Source organism: Vigna unguiculata, chromosome 4 (genome assembly GCF_004118075.2).
Source record: "Vigna unguiculata cultivar IT97K-499-35 chromosome 4, ASM411807v1, whole genome shotgun sequence".
Lineage (NCBI taxonomy): Eukaryota > Viridiplantae > Streptophyta > Magnoliopsida > Fabales > Fabaceae > Vigna > Vigna unguiculata.
The window spans coordinates 6,834,589-6,849,073 of NC_040282.1; the positions used below are offsets into that span (position 1 = coordinate 6,834,589).

Here is a 14,485-nt window from a genome sequence, read left to right on the forward strand (position 1 = left end):
AAAAAACAATTAAAAGTTAGAAAACATAAATTTTAAAAAGAATTATAAATATTTAAAATAGAATTAATTTTTTGACTTTCGGAAGTTGACTTCCGGTGATAATTTTTGACTTTTAGAAGATGACTGCCAGTGATAATTTTTGACTTCCGGAAGTCGACTTCCGATAATACATTTTGATATCCGGAAGTCGACTTCCGGTGAACATTTTGACTTCCGGTGATACATTTTGACTTCCGAATGTCGACTTCCGATGATATATTTTGACTTTCAAAAGTCGACATCCAAAAATAATTTTGAAGATGTGGTGTCTGTGAGTTTCTTAAATGGTTAAAGGATTTTTTAAAAATTTTAAAAAAATTTAGAGGTGTAGAGGAAATTTTGGAGGTGCAAGAAGAAAGACCCTTAACATTTTAGTAAGATAAGTTTTGAATGGTTAAATATAATTAAAATGAGCGGGTAGAAATCAATTATTCACTAGTTTTACATTACATTATTCTTTTGTAAGTAAAAGGACACAACTTAGATTACATTGAATTGCAACCATGGTTCATAATGGGTTGGACTTGTCGGTAGTCTTAATTTTTTTTAAATAATTTATTATTTTAACAAAGTCATAATTGCATTTTTAATTCTTGTAGAATAAAATTTTAGTCTCTCAAATATACTATTTAAAACTAAATAAGTTACGAAAACAATATTATAGTTCCTCATTAAGAACTAAAAACGTATTTTTAATGTGAATAACTAAAATATTTAAAAAACTCAAAAAGCCAAAACTATAGTTAATTCAAATTTTAACAAAATATAATTAATTCCTTTTAACAAATTTATCTATTGAATGAGGATGAAGTGTAGGTTTGAATTTAGCCAATGTAAAAAATGGGCTAATAAAATTCGTAGTCCAATGAGAGGTCCACTTGACTCATGACCCAATAATGAATTAGGCCATGTTAAACGAAGACAATAAGACCCGTCTATTTTTTGATAATGGAAAATAGAGGATAAGTGGAATCACCCAAAAAGATAAAAACTTTTCTAATAAAAAAAATTGGAAAACAAAGAATGAGATATATGAAGAAGAAAATTTAATTTTCTTGCATTTTGTATTATTTGTTAGATCATTTCCATCCACATACCTTACATCTGCAACTACATCTCATCTCATTACTGTACAATACAGTCACTGCCTATTTAGTAAGATGTCACCCTTATGTGCAGTCCATTAGGTGCTTGAACTCTAGGAAATTTCATTAGTTTATCCCCTCCCACTTCTTCCCACCTGCAATCAACATTAAATATTCAACATCAGGTTAGAAAAATACCTTAAGACTAGTTTAAAATTTCAAACCAGACAAATCAATGCTCTATGATAAATAATAATATTTTGCCTAGATGTATGTGAGGCTAGGTAAATCAATACTTCTTTTCAAATTTTTACTAATTCCTTGTGCCCACAAAATGTTTTATTGAATAAAGTACTATTAAGGAACTTTATATTGTTATATTATACAGTCACAATATGCATTGCAAGATTTTGATACTATTATTTAGTAACTATCATGATTGATGAATAATGTAAATTGATCTCAGTGGACCATAATGACTTTTGGTTGATTCAGAATGTAAATTTTTTTACACTGAAAGTAAATAACTGAATAGGTAAATCAATCACCTGTATTTGGTTACAAAGTAGTGTAAAAAAGTGGAAATTTCTGTTATTCCCAACTCTTTTCCTGGACAAAGTCTGGTGCCTCCTCCAAATATCAAGAAGTAGTTTTTTGATTCTAGACTCTTATCCTGCATTTGGCAATTGAAGGTTATTATCATCAAGAGGGTGATGAGCATATATACTAATTTTGATTTTTATGCGAAAAACTTATAGGACAATAACAATATCTAATATAGTAAACCAAGAAAAACTTGTGACATAAGAAAAAGTAAAGGAAAAAGGTTGTTTTGTTAGACTAACCAGCCATCTCCATGGGTTGAAAGTGAGAGGATCAGGATATAGAAAAGGGTCATAGTTGATCTCTCTTGTGTACACATATATTCTCCATCCTTTGGGAATCAAATAGCCTGAAAACAACAATGTGGATTAGTGACATTGTTAACTACAACAAGGTGTTACTGTCATTTATGGTGAATAATGAAATACTTGTGTTGGTGCAAAACTCATTAAGGACACCCTACCCTTTCATTCATTCTTACTTCTCTTATCCTTTACTTTTTCTAACACATTTAATTTAGTGCTAAAAGGTAAAAGAAAGTTGGGAGGAAAAGTACATCCTTATTTGGAAAACTTGTTTTGTAGTGGAATTGTCTATGTGGTTGTTGAATTGATGGCCAATTTGCCAAGTGTGTGTGTGTATTATTACTTATCTTGGATAAATTTCTCTTTGGAAGTTACAACTTTACGTATTTTATATTTATTCTGAATCATTGATGTTGTAAAAGTGACCGAAAAAAGAAGCTCTTAAAGTCAAAAAACAGTTTCTTGAACACAAAACACAGCAAAAGGCTATAACACCTAAAGAAACTCACCGTTTAGTTCCATGTCTTGAGTGGTTTTCCTTAGGACTCCATTAACTATTGTGGCCAGTCTAGAGGTCTCAAAAATCACCTGCAAAATGTACAAAAGCTTGATAAAATTTTCTTGGCAATCATTTGAAAAGCTACCACTTTGTTTTTTCTCTGACGTGTGGTTCAAAACACTATCAGACACTAACTGTGGTTACTTAGAAAAACAACCACATAGTGTGACAGAAATGGCACACAGTTCTTACCGCACGAGTAAAACTCATTGACTTGAGGTCATTCCAATCAATTGGCTCATCATGCTTTTTCCTTTCTCTTATGGCCAAATGCTCTTTCTGCAACAAATATTCCACACCCAACATAGTCAACACATAAACATAAGAAATTAAAGTGTTTTATGTTGACACTCAAATTTTTTACACACATTTAACATGGCTTTTCACTTTCCTTTTTTCTCTACAAATACAAAAGTTTACAATTTTACTATGATATTTTACCCTTATGTGAGTTGTTAAATGATTGACAAATAGTGTGAAACAATTTTTTCCTTTATGAAACCTAAAGACTAATAGTGTTTTGCACTTACTCTCAGTTCTTCAAGAGCTTTGGGATGGTCATGGAGGTACTTCACTGCCATCATTGATGTTGTTGAAACAGTTTCATAGCCAGAATATATCAACGTTATCACCAGATCAATGATTTCTTCATTACTTAGTTTGTATCTGTTTTCCTCTCTTGCCATCAAGCAACCAAGCATGTCATGGTAGGTTTCATTGGATGCTCTTCTTTCCTCTAGTAACTTATTTAGAACGTTGACCATAGTCTTCCTTGCCTGCAAGAAGAATTGAATCAAACAAAGTCTTGTTGTGATGAAGAGAAAACTAAGATGTGAAATAAATCATGCAAACTAAGATGTGAAAAAAAGATGAATGATGAGACCGAGACCTGGAATCCACGATGGTAATTTGTCCCAGGAATGTTAATAGGGAGAGAAATGGTTCCAAGAACAAGCTTGAAGAACTCTGTCATGAATGAGTCAGATAATGAGATAGTTTCTGTGCCAGCAATCTGCTTCAGAGATGAGAGGAAGGCCATCTGCATCATCAAATGTTTGAGAATTTGAAAGAAAGTTGAAGGAGTTTAGTTTAGTTTTTGTTTTTAGTTGATGAATTAGCAACACAAACCTCCTTGGTTTTCTCCTGAATGTTGATGACTTTGTTATCCCAGTTGCTAAGGTGGGCTCTGATGAACTCATCAATTTTTGGTAAAAGCTGATCTCTGATCGAGGTTGGGCTAATGATGGAAAGTAGTGCTCCTCTCATGTACTTGTGGGTGGAGCCATGAACAGCTGCAATGTTACATTTGCCTAAGATATCTAACATGGATTGAGGATATCCAGGAACAAGACCTTTTGCCTCATTCATTAGGATGTATCTATTAAGCTCTGCATCCATGGACACAATGGTAGGACAACCAAGTATGTGAGATTTGAAAAAACTGCCATACCTGCAATTTTCACAAAAGGTTAAATAAAAGTTAACAATCATTACTAATGAGTTCAAAGTACATGCATGAACAATCTTACCTCTAACCAGCATTAAATAATTTAAGAAACCACCATTAAGTAAAAAAAGAAAAAACAAGAAAAGATGTCAATTAGCCACCATCATGATGACGTGTGCAAGCCATAAATTATTCTTTAGGGACACCAAAAGTACCATTAAACCAAACTCTATTAGCTAGCTTAGTTCATTCCCTTTTATCTTCCATATCCAATTCCCTCTTTTTGTCCACCCCAAACACAAGTTTTCATTGGTTTTATGCTCAAAAACCCTTGAATCAATGTGCTAGGTCGAGTACCTACCCAACAAGTTAAACACATCAAAAGTTTAACTTTTAAACATGGAACTTTGAAACAATATGAAACTAACAATAGAAGTAGCAAAGGCTGTAAAATGTGTTGCAAAAGCAACCTTATTTCCCACTTATGCAAGTGAACATGATGCACACATACTCATACAACAATATGAGGAAAAAAAAGCATGTGATGATGACGACGATGCAGTTAGTTACTATAGTTGTTAGTTACCTTGCTCTTTGGTTTTTCATGAAGTTTGGACCCTGCTTGAGAAACTCTGTTGTCTCTCCAAAAACTGGCCAACCCATTGTGCCAGGAGGCAAACCTTTTTTCCTGTACCTTACTTCATTCCACCTCAAGAGTGCAGAGCAAAAACAGAGCACCACCACTACACCCACAATTGCCATCAAAACCCCCATTGCTGCTCCCACTCTGAACCCAAAAGAGACTTAAAAAAGAAGGTACAACCTCTTCAGTTGACGTCACCACAAGACTGCACATAAATACACATATTTATTAGCCCTTCACCTTGTGCTTTCATTTCATATCAGAATAAGAATTAACCATAAAGACAAAAAAAAAAACTCACACCTACATGTTTGTAGGATCTCCTATTCCAATAATAACCATAACACATTAATATGAAAAATTAAGTAGCATATGCACTTTTTGGACTAAACTATCACGTAATTTTGTTATAAATTATATCATATGCACTAATAACATGGTTAACTTTCAAAATAATCATGAAAAAAAAAACAAATTTTATTGACAATATCTATTTTTACAAAGGATAAATGCCTTAACATCAAATTTGAATTAGAAACTTACATAAAAAAAGAGTGGGGATGGCTTTTACAAAGGATTTTAGGCCTTCGAGATTTTAAGCCATAAATGTTTGTTTTGTGAGGTTTATAATTGATTATAGTTAATTGAGGAAAAGGAAACTTTAAGGAATTTAAATTCAAATGTGTAACAAATGATTGATAAATAATCTCATCTCAAGTTTCTTAAGCATATGGTTAAACTATAGTACATAAATGTATTAAAAAGAGTATTTGCAAAAGTTAATCAATGAACAATAAACAATGTGATAAAGTTAAAAATAATGGAATAGAAAAGTGTCACAACTGAAATTGCAACGGGACGACGAACCAAAAAAGAAACGAATTTAAAAAAGAGACTTGGAGTCGCCACCATAGTTGTTTCTGGAAAATTTGTGGAAATAAAACAAGTATGCGAAAAATCAAATTTTTGGGTTCGGGAGTCGATTACGCGTAGAGAAGGTGTTAGCACCCTATAACGCTTGCTTGAGGCTGGTACCTTTACTTAAACATGCAAAGTTGACGTGGTTTTCAATATGTTGATCTTTCCCAAAAAATAATAAGACAATAATACTAGAAAGAAACAAAAATATTTTTTGGTTTTTTGAGTCCAACAAAGATTTACCTTGGTCCTATGTATTCTCATTCAAAATGAGAAATCAGAGTTACATAGTTATTTAAAAGATATCTAGAAAACTATTTAAAAAATGATTTGACTTTTGGGAAGTGAAACTGACCTTGCTTGCAATAGAGAATCAAGGATCGCGTAGTTCTTAGAAAAACGGTTTGTTTGAAAATGTTGACATTTTATATTTTTGAAGTTTTTTATATTTTTTGACATTTTTCATTGTTAAATTTTTTCTAATTTTTGTAATTTTCAAATATTTTTGTTTTTTCTTTTCTTTTTAGAAAGAAAATTAAAAAGGCAAAATTTAATTAAAAATGGTAAAAGTGAAAAAACAAAAATATGAGAAGACATGAGAAATATATGAGGTGCATGAAACAAATGACTAGTTTTTAGTAGAGATGGGAGTGCAACGAGTAAAATCAAAAAAATAAGACCAAAATAAGTAAAACACAAATGGGTCATGCAGTCCGTAAAAATAGTGGTGTGTGTGATAAATGTGGAGGTGTGGTAAGTAACACAGAAATATATTCACAGTACAAACAAAAACAAGAGGAGGTGCGAGGTTAACGAAGATTGGGGTGCACAAAATAAATCATCACTCAGTAACAAACAAGACTTGGGGTGCATAGAATAAAGATGGAGGTGCAATGAGTAGAAGTGGGCAAGTGGGCTGAGCCCAACTCTTTAAACATTAGGGTTCCCTCTCCAAACCCCAAGAGTTCTTCTTCCCCAACGCACAACCATGTGTTCACAGAACCAGCCACTGCATCTTTCGAAGCACCTCTGACAGCCAACCAACTTTGCCGCCATCACCTCCGATCCATACCGGAGCCGTCGCCGTTGGCTCCAGTCACCGCCGGCGATTTTCTTTCTTCTCCTGGTTTCTCCGTTTCTGATTGGATGTATGTGATTGGGGAAGATGAAACGTGAGAGTTTGGTACTGTTTGGTATCTGTTCTTTGATTTTACGCAGGTGAATGATAAAGATGAGAAAAAAAAAAGGTTAACTGATGATGGGAGAGTGCGCGACAGTGATGATGATTTTTGTATTCCGGTGTATGCGTGAATGTTGTATAACTGTTGGAACAGCGGCTCGAGGATGATGAATGATGGTGTAGGTAGAAGGGTGGGTTTGGAGTGTTGTATTGTTTTCTTTGCGAAATTCGGGTGAATTGGAGACGAGTGTGGGCGCATGAATCTGATGGTGATGGATGAATTTTATGTGTTGGGCTGGAAAACGTTGTGGTGAGACGAGGACAAGTAATCCCGTGAGTGCCTCGGAGGTGTATAGAATACGAAGAGTGTGTGGGTTTTTTGCGTGGATGTTTCCCCTGCGGGAATGTGAGTACAATGAAGGTTCTGAATGAATGGAGAGAATGGTGGAGATAGGGATGAAACAACAATTAAACATGAAGGAAGAACATCGTGCTTTGAAGTGTGTGTCGGTTCTGTTATGGAATGAAGATGATGAATGGTGTTGATTGTGGAGAGTTTTAGTCTCTGGTTCTGTCATGGAACGAAGATGATGAATGGTGTTGATTGTGGAGGGTTTTAGTCTCTGGTTGTTTCTATCTTTGCAGGGGAGATGATCTTGAGATTAGAAGATGAGGGAAGGAATGGAAACTAGCGAAATCAGAGCGTGTGATACATTTGAATCACGGGTCCAACAGATAAAATGCAGCAAACACAATATTATCATGTTCCTTCATGGCATTCAAGGATTAGATATGAAACATATCACACATCATGCTCACTCAAGTATCGGTGCTTACCTCTCGGAGCTTTGTGCTGGCGGTCTCAAGTCTTTGTCCCCGATGGATTCTTTTTGCTGCCCCTGATGGCTGAGAGCTAAGAAACTGTGTCCGTTTTTTCCTTTCAGATGGTTATGAAGTTTTTTCCTTTTTCTTTTCAAATGGCTATGCTGTTATTATCATACCAGTTTCCTCTTGCATTCACTTTTGTCAATGATCAAAAGCATGAGGCAGGTTACCTTCCAGCCACCTATTAGCGTTGCTGCTACCTCTGCTGCTAAGACTGTTATGGATGTGTTTTTATGCTGAGAGGCAGAGATGGATGGGGTAAAATATGAAAATTTGAACATTTTTCTTGCATGATGGAGGAAAGGGATAGCAGGACCAGTTGCCGTGGACTCTAACTTCCTCTTTTTCATTCTTTTTTTATTTTGAAAAAGGAATAAAATAAAATAAATATGATAAAAAATAAAAGATAAAATAAAATTAAAGGCAAAATAAAATGAGAGTAAAAGCATGAATATATTCATATCCAAACTTTTTTATATATTTTTTCTTTTCTTTCTAATTATTTTTTTAAGTTTAAATTTTTTATTTTTTACCTGAAAGAAATTAAGTGTTGACAAAAAAAATTGTACAGTTTATCTTGAAGGGAGAAGGGGAAAAAGTGGAAATAGTTAATGGAAAAGGCACATGCATAGCACCCCATTGGACCTAAAGGAAAAGGTGGTCATAGCAAGCCCCAGTTCTTCACATGTCTGTGAATAAGATCTGGTCATGGAAATACACAATCCCACTACAAGACACTCTCCTTGCGTTACCATGTGAATATGTGAGGAGAGAAGTTTTGCTTCTCTTCAAACTTCAACTTTCCATCTAAAAACTCATTATTAATCGGTTACTACTAATTCATTGGAAGAGATTATTCAAATCTCACTTTATAGTCTAATTCAAAATATCGAAGTATTAAATTTATGAATTTTTCTCTTGTATTTATTTTTTGTTGGTGTTTTAATTTAAACTATTAGAGTACTTTTTTTGTTTAAATTTACTTCATTTTATAGTTTAATTTGATGAATTCTTTTATACATATATAGTAATGGTCTACAAAATTATGAAGTTTAATTTGTATTTTTAGGCGATATTTGATGTAAAACATTTATATGGTTGTACACATTATAAAATACTATTGTCTATTATGAAACTTTACAACAACAAAACAAAAGATAAAAAAAAAATATTATTTTGATATTTTATATATACCGTCACTCATTTATGATAATAGTGTAGTTCCATACCTTTATTTATTAGCCTTTGTCCTCTAATATTTATTAGAGAACTAGGTACCACTTTTTAGTGTAATTTACTTTCTCAATCACATTTCTCCATGCTTAAGACTCTAACTTAAATTTATGCTTAAATGTTTATAGGGTTTAATATAACTTATGAACACTTATATTTTTTAAGTATAATGTTTTGCTAAACTAACTTAAAATTTAGATATAACCATTAATAAAAGAAACAAAACTAATACTATTTAATTATTTTCGCTTATAGATAATTATATTTCATTATCTCATTTTTGAAGCTATATTATGATCACTAAGAAATTTCGCTACATCATAATTATTCTTTATTCGTGATATTCATTTTAACGAAAAATTGTATCATATAACATTTCATTCACCCCCTCAACAAAATATTAAAAATAATGTATTAAATAAACTTATTTTTTGTCTTAATAAAAGAAGAATTACATTTTTGTAAAGCTTTTAGTATTGTTATATACTTTTACGTTGCTCAATAAATAAATAACATAAAATATGGGAACGAAACCAAATCCATAGGATAAAACTAAAACTAAAACAAAATTCCTAAAATTCTATACAAATATAAACATGAAAAGTTGAAACTATAAAAAAAAAATCTAGATTTATGATAAAAAATCAAGACTTACATTATATTTTAAGAGATTGATATTGAAAAACTCTTAATTTCGATTTCTTATGTAAGTTAAGCTCATATTATATTTATATTATCTCGAACTCTATAGAAAAAAAAAAATTTCTATAAAAGTATGAGAATTTTTCAGATAGCGTGAGCTCAATACTATACAGAAACTTTCTTCAATTTTAAGTCAAAATTATTTCATTACAACATGGTAGATATATCACATGACCAACTTGTCATTAAAATATGTTTTTTCTCAAATTATACCAAAATTAAAAAATTTGACATCCTACGTCAAAATATATCTATTTCAGTTCAATTTCATTTTCCAATACTGCACATTTGTCGACAAGAACTTATCAAGACACAAATAGATAATGAAATATTTATTCTTCATTTATACGAAATTCCCCTTATTATGCTTATTATAATACATTTCCTTACACCTAATTAATAACGGATTAGTATAAAATAAACACAAAATATTACCCTTTTCTATTTTTTGAAGATGTTTTACCAAATTGGCTGGCTTTTTATTTTCGTTATACAAAATTGTTAGAATCAGAGAAGCAAAGAGAAAATAACAAGTGAATTGTGAGAGTTGAAGTTTTGGAGTTTTATGAGATAATAAGATAAAGGACAGTGGAAAGTATGTTTCTTACCAATTTTATATTAATAAGGTACGTGTCAATTTAACACGAAAAAGATAAGTTTTAATCACATCACTGGAATTAATGCAATTCATTCTTTGGATTTTTGCGCTTTGAATTTTTACAACATTCATCATCTTTCTTCAAATTTCTTGTATTGCGAATTCAGAAAATCGTGTTACATTCATGTCAAGAGATCATTTCAAAACCAAATTACCTTTCTCTGTTTTTCTTTGTCCCCAGTCTTTTTAATTAAATAGTCTCAGAAAGAAAATAATAATAAAAAGTATCTTTTTATTCACTTATTAAGGAATATTTTTTTGGAACCACGTGGAATAAATATATTGTTCAGAGATCAAGAAGCATAAGAATAATTTAAGATAGGTTTTTAAATACAAAATCGTAAAGAAGTTGTAAGTTTTAAATAAAATTGGTCAGGATAAACTCTATTGTTTAAGGAGAACGACGTTTTATTTTTGATTCCAAGTCCGATGATATAATTGCTGTCAATTGATATGGTTAGGATAAACTCTATCTTTTAAGAAGAACGAAGTTTTATTTTCGATTCCAAGTTCGATGATATAATTGCTGTTAATCGACATACATACGAAGTATTGTCTGCGTTGGAGTCTATCCATTTCAGTTTTGTCTTTACAAGATGTTTAAGAAGATAAAAGAAAAAAGAAATATTTAAACCATTTAAAACCTCAACTTTTAAACTTTAAATGATGTAAAACTATTTGGTACGATAAAAAGTATACATATATTTTAAATTTATACTTATCTTTAGTAGATATAAGATTTTCAACCAAATGTAATAGTTATGTGAACAAAAAATGTTGATTTTAAGTTTTATAAAATGTAAAAGATTATACAACTAACATAGATATTCTTTATCATGAAGGATTAGAACTAAAAATATATTTAGTACTATTTTTCATGTAAATTAGATTTATGTATATTACCCACTATACTATATTCTTCCTAATAGTTTCTGAAATTAATCTGGACACTCTAGAATTGTTTTCAATTATTTATAATTACCTATAGGAAACTGTTATGTTTTACAACGGATGCACCATCTGATAACTCAATTTTAAAAATATTTTGATCATTAAAAAAATTAATTTTTACATTTGTAAAGAAAAAGAAAGATTAAAGGGTAAAATAGTAAATGTAAATATGTAAAAATTTGTTAGATGACAAAATAACAGTAACCTTGACTTGATTAAAAACAAAATTAAGCAACTTAATTCAAAGCAGCAACACTCTTAAAAGAAAAGGTTGTATAAAAAAGTGTTTTTGCTAATAATCCATGAAAGTTTAGATTGAAAGCAAGATTTGTTGAAACAAGCGTACGAGTTTCTCTTTCAGACAGTCCTTTATTATTAATAATATCCTAAAAATTAGAAACATTACCCTAAAAGATTAAGCCAATTAAGGATATTCATATCTCTGCAGTGTGCATGAACGTACGATTGGACACTAACCTTACAAAAGGGTGGTGGCCAATCACACTCATTCGATCTAGATGAGATCAATGCCCTTACCCTGCCATACTGTTATCTTCAAAACTGTCATTTTCATCCTAACATAATCATTTTCTTAATTAATCTCTTAAAAATCAATTATATTATTATTAAAAGAAATTTTAAGTCTAATTCAAATTTTACAAAATTAATATGTAAATATTCAAGCGTGAGTTCTTTCATATTTTATAAGTTACGAGCATTTCTTAATTATATTGTCGTTCATCTTAATGAAATATGCTTATCTTTGTTTATTAAAAAATGTTTGATTTTTTTTTATCAGCAATAAAAAATATAAATTAAAAATAAGGATAATAGGGTTGTCCCAACTCTTATAAAAAAAAGAAAAGGAAAAAAATATGCTAATAAATACACCAACAGACAGAACAAAGGATAAAGATTCACACTCAACAATAAATTAACAACTGCAAACCCAACCAGAACGAACTTTCCGACATAATAACAAGGACTTTTACATCAAAGCTTCCACAATATCAACTTTCGAGACTAAAACTTTAAGAACATGATTGTTGACATTTGCGTCCTAAACGTTAATATATTTAGGGACGCTAGTTGATCATCACACGAATCTTCATCCGACCACTTTCAATCAAAATATTAAGACAATAGATTTGCATATCTTTATATGATGTTCAACTTTCTTATTTTTACTTGATATAAAATTTAGACTTATAATTAAATTTTTAACAACTATATAAATTAACTTTATATTTGATCTAGTATAGATTTTCAACATGATTTAGCACATAACAAGTTCAGTCGCAATCAGGTAAAGATAATTCGGTAGAATCCACCACTGTAGAACCAGAAAAGCTTTATTATAAATGTTTTAAAATTTTGTGTTGATATGTATATGTTTGTTTGTTTGGTGTGTATTGTTGTGAAGGTGGAGATTATTGAGTGATGAAGAAGATCCTGTGGGTAAAGTTTATTGTTTGTGAAGTATGAAGAGAGTTGAAATGCACCACAGAAATGAGTAATGAAGGGCCAGGACCGTACAGTTTTCTGGGTTGGTGATGATCATAAGTCTCATCAGCATGTTTTATGATTTTAATGAGACATGAGTTTTGAGTGTGACTGATTTCTGTATGTTATCTTCTCTTCCTTCATTTTGTTTTTTGACTTTGCTTCTTCGAGGGTGAGGACTTGTCATCAAGTGGCACAAAAGGTAGATCGGATGGTGACAAAGAAAAAAAGTGTGGATCCACACACAGATCCGTCGATAGAGATTTGACATCATCCAACAAAATACAGCCCTTCTTTTCAACTAAACTTACCATTCTATAATCTTCTAATTTACCATACTCTTTTTTAAGAGTTCAAATACTCTTTATTCTTACTTCTACGTTTTTAAAATCCATGATAGTTTAAATGCATTTTTGTCTTTCAATTCTTGGAATACCTTTTAAAAGTAAATACATAAAGCAGTTTTAGAGTTCAAAACACATCATACATCATAGGAGGTGATTAGCTTTAACATATATTATTTTAACATATTTGAGATTATAACAATTCTTTTACTGGTAGAAGATTTAAAAATTCAAGATATAATATATTTATAACCGCGTTGTTTAAGAACAAAACTATAAAAAAAAAAATTTAAGCTTCTATTGATGTATGATAATAGACTCTAACAATGGAATCTATCTTAACAGATTTGAGATTGCAACACTCTTATTTCTTTCTAGCCGTGTGAGACTTGAAACTTTGACACTATAAGAAAATACTTCATTAACGATCAATTTTAATGAACAAAAGTTGTAAGTTACTATAATGGACAATTTAGATACTAATTTAAAAAATAATTTTTTTTTAATTATTAAAATGTTTATTATTATGAATAAAAAGTTATAATTGATCGATAAATTAGTCACTAATTCATTAGAGACTAATTTAGAAACCAATTCTTCCAGTAGTAAAAACTTTAGTAACTAATATTTAGTGATCAATTTCATTTAGTAAATTTTAAAAATTAATTTAAAGACAAATTATAATTTTTTAATCACTAAAAATTATTGTTAACGAAAATTTTTTTATTTTCTTGTATAGTGTGAGTTATAATATGATCATAAATGTGAAAGAACAAAAGGATGAGAAAAGAAAGAGAGATCGATGGAGCTTAGCAAGTGGAATGTTAAAAAAATATTACTTTTAATAATAAGACAATCAACTTAGGATGAAAACCTAATTAGCTTGTTTTTCTTTTAGCAAGATTACTGACATGATTTATGAAAATTAATTTAATTTAAAGTCGTATGAAACTATTATTCTGGACAAATTATTCCCTTAGTAACCTAAACATAATTGGTAAACTAAAAAGATTTTTTCGGGTAAAACTGTAGGAGTGTGCAGACATCACATTGATATCCAATTAATTGGAAATGGGTCAGGACCACTCTACACAATAATTTTTTCAAATAAATTTTGAAGTCAGCAAGAAAAAACTAGCAACTCCTAATTAATTTGATAGAAAGTCTCCTAAATAATTTTACTACTCCTAATGATAATCTTCCTATAATACTAAGTTAAAAAAATTTGTTAAATCATTATATTATATATTATGTTTTTGTTGAATATACACGAAGAGGATTATCAATTGAAGGCACATTGATTGTGATCTATTTATGATTGGAAGTTTTTTTTCAGACCATTTTCACAGTTTTTCACAGGACAAAGTTCTTACTCTGAACGTTAAGTTTTTATTGTTTCCAAATCTGAAATGAACAATGCAATAAACCGA

The 14,485-nt window shown here is 30.6% G+C and overlaps 1 protein-coding gene across 1 annotated transcript; it reads right to left on the minus strand.

Annotated features, from left to right (window-relative positions):
* Positions 1-1,072: 1,072 nt before the first annotated feature.
* On the minus strand, positions 1,073-7,977 carry LOC114181354 (cytochrome P450 85A-like). The gene is made up of 10 exons (XM_028067780.1): positions 7,617-7,977; positions 4,625-4,886; positions 3,720-4,041; positions 3,481-3,630; positions 3,122-3,367; positions 2,784-2,870; positions 2,542-2,620; positions 1,970-2,076; positions 1,673-1,797; positions 1,073-1,279 (listed from the first exon to the last, which is right to left on the minus strand). The coding sequence occupies exons 2-10, from the start codon at positions 4,810-4,812 to the stop codon at positions 1,192-1,194; spliced, it is 1,392 nt and encodes a 463-aa protein (XP_027923581.1). The 5' UTR covers positions 4,813-4,886; positions 7,617-7,977; the 3' UTR covers positions 1,073-1,191.
* Between the last annotated feature and the right edge of the window lie 6,508 nt (positions 7,978-14,485).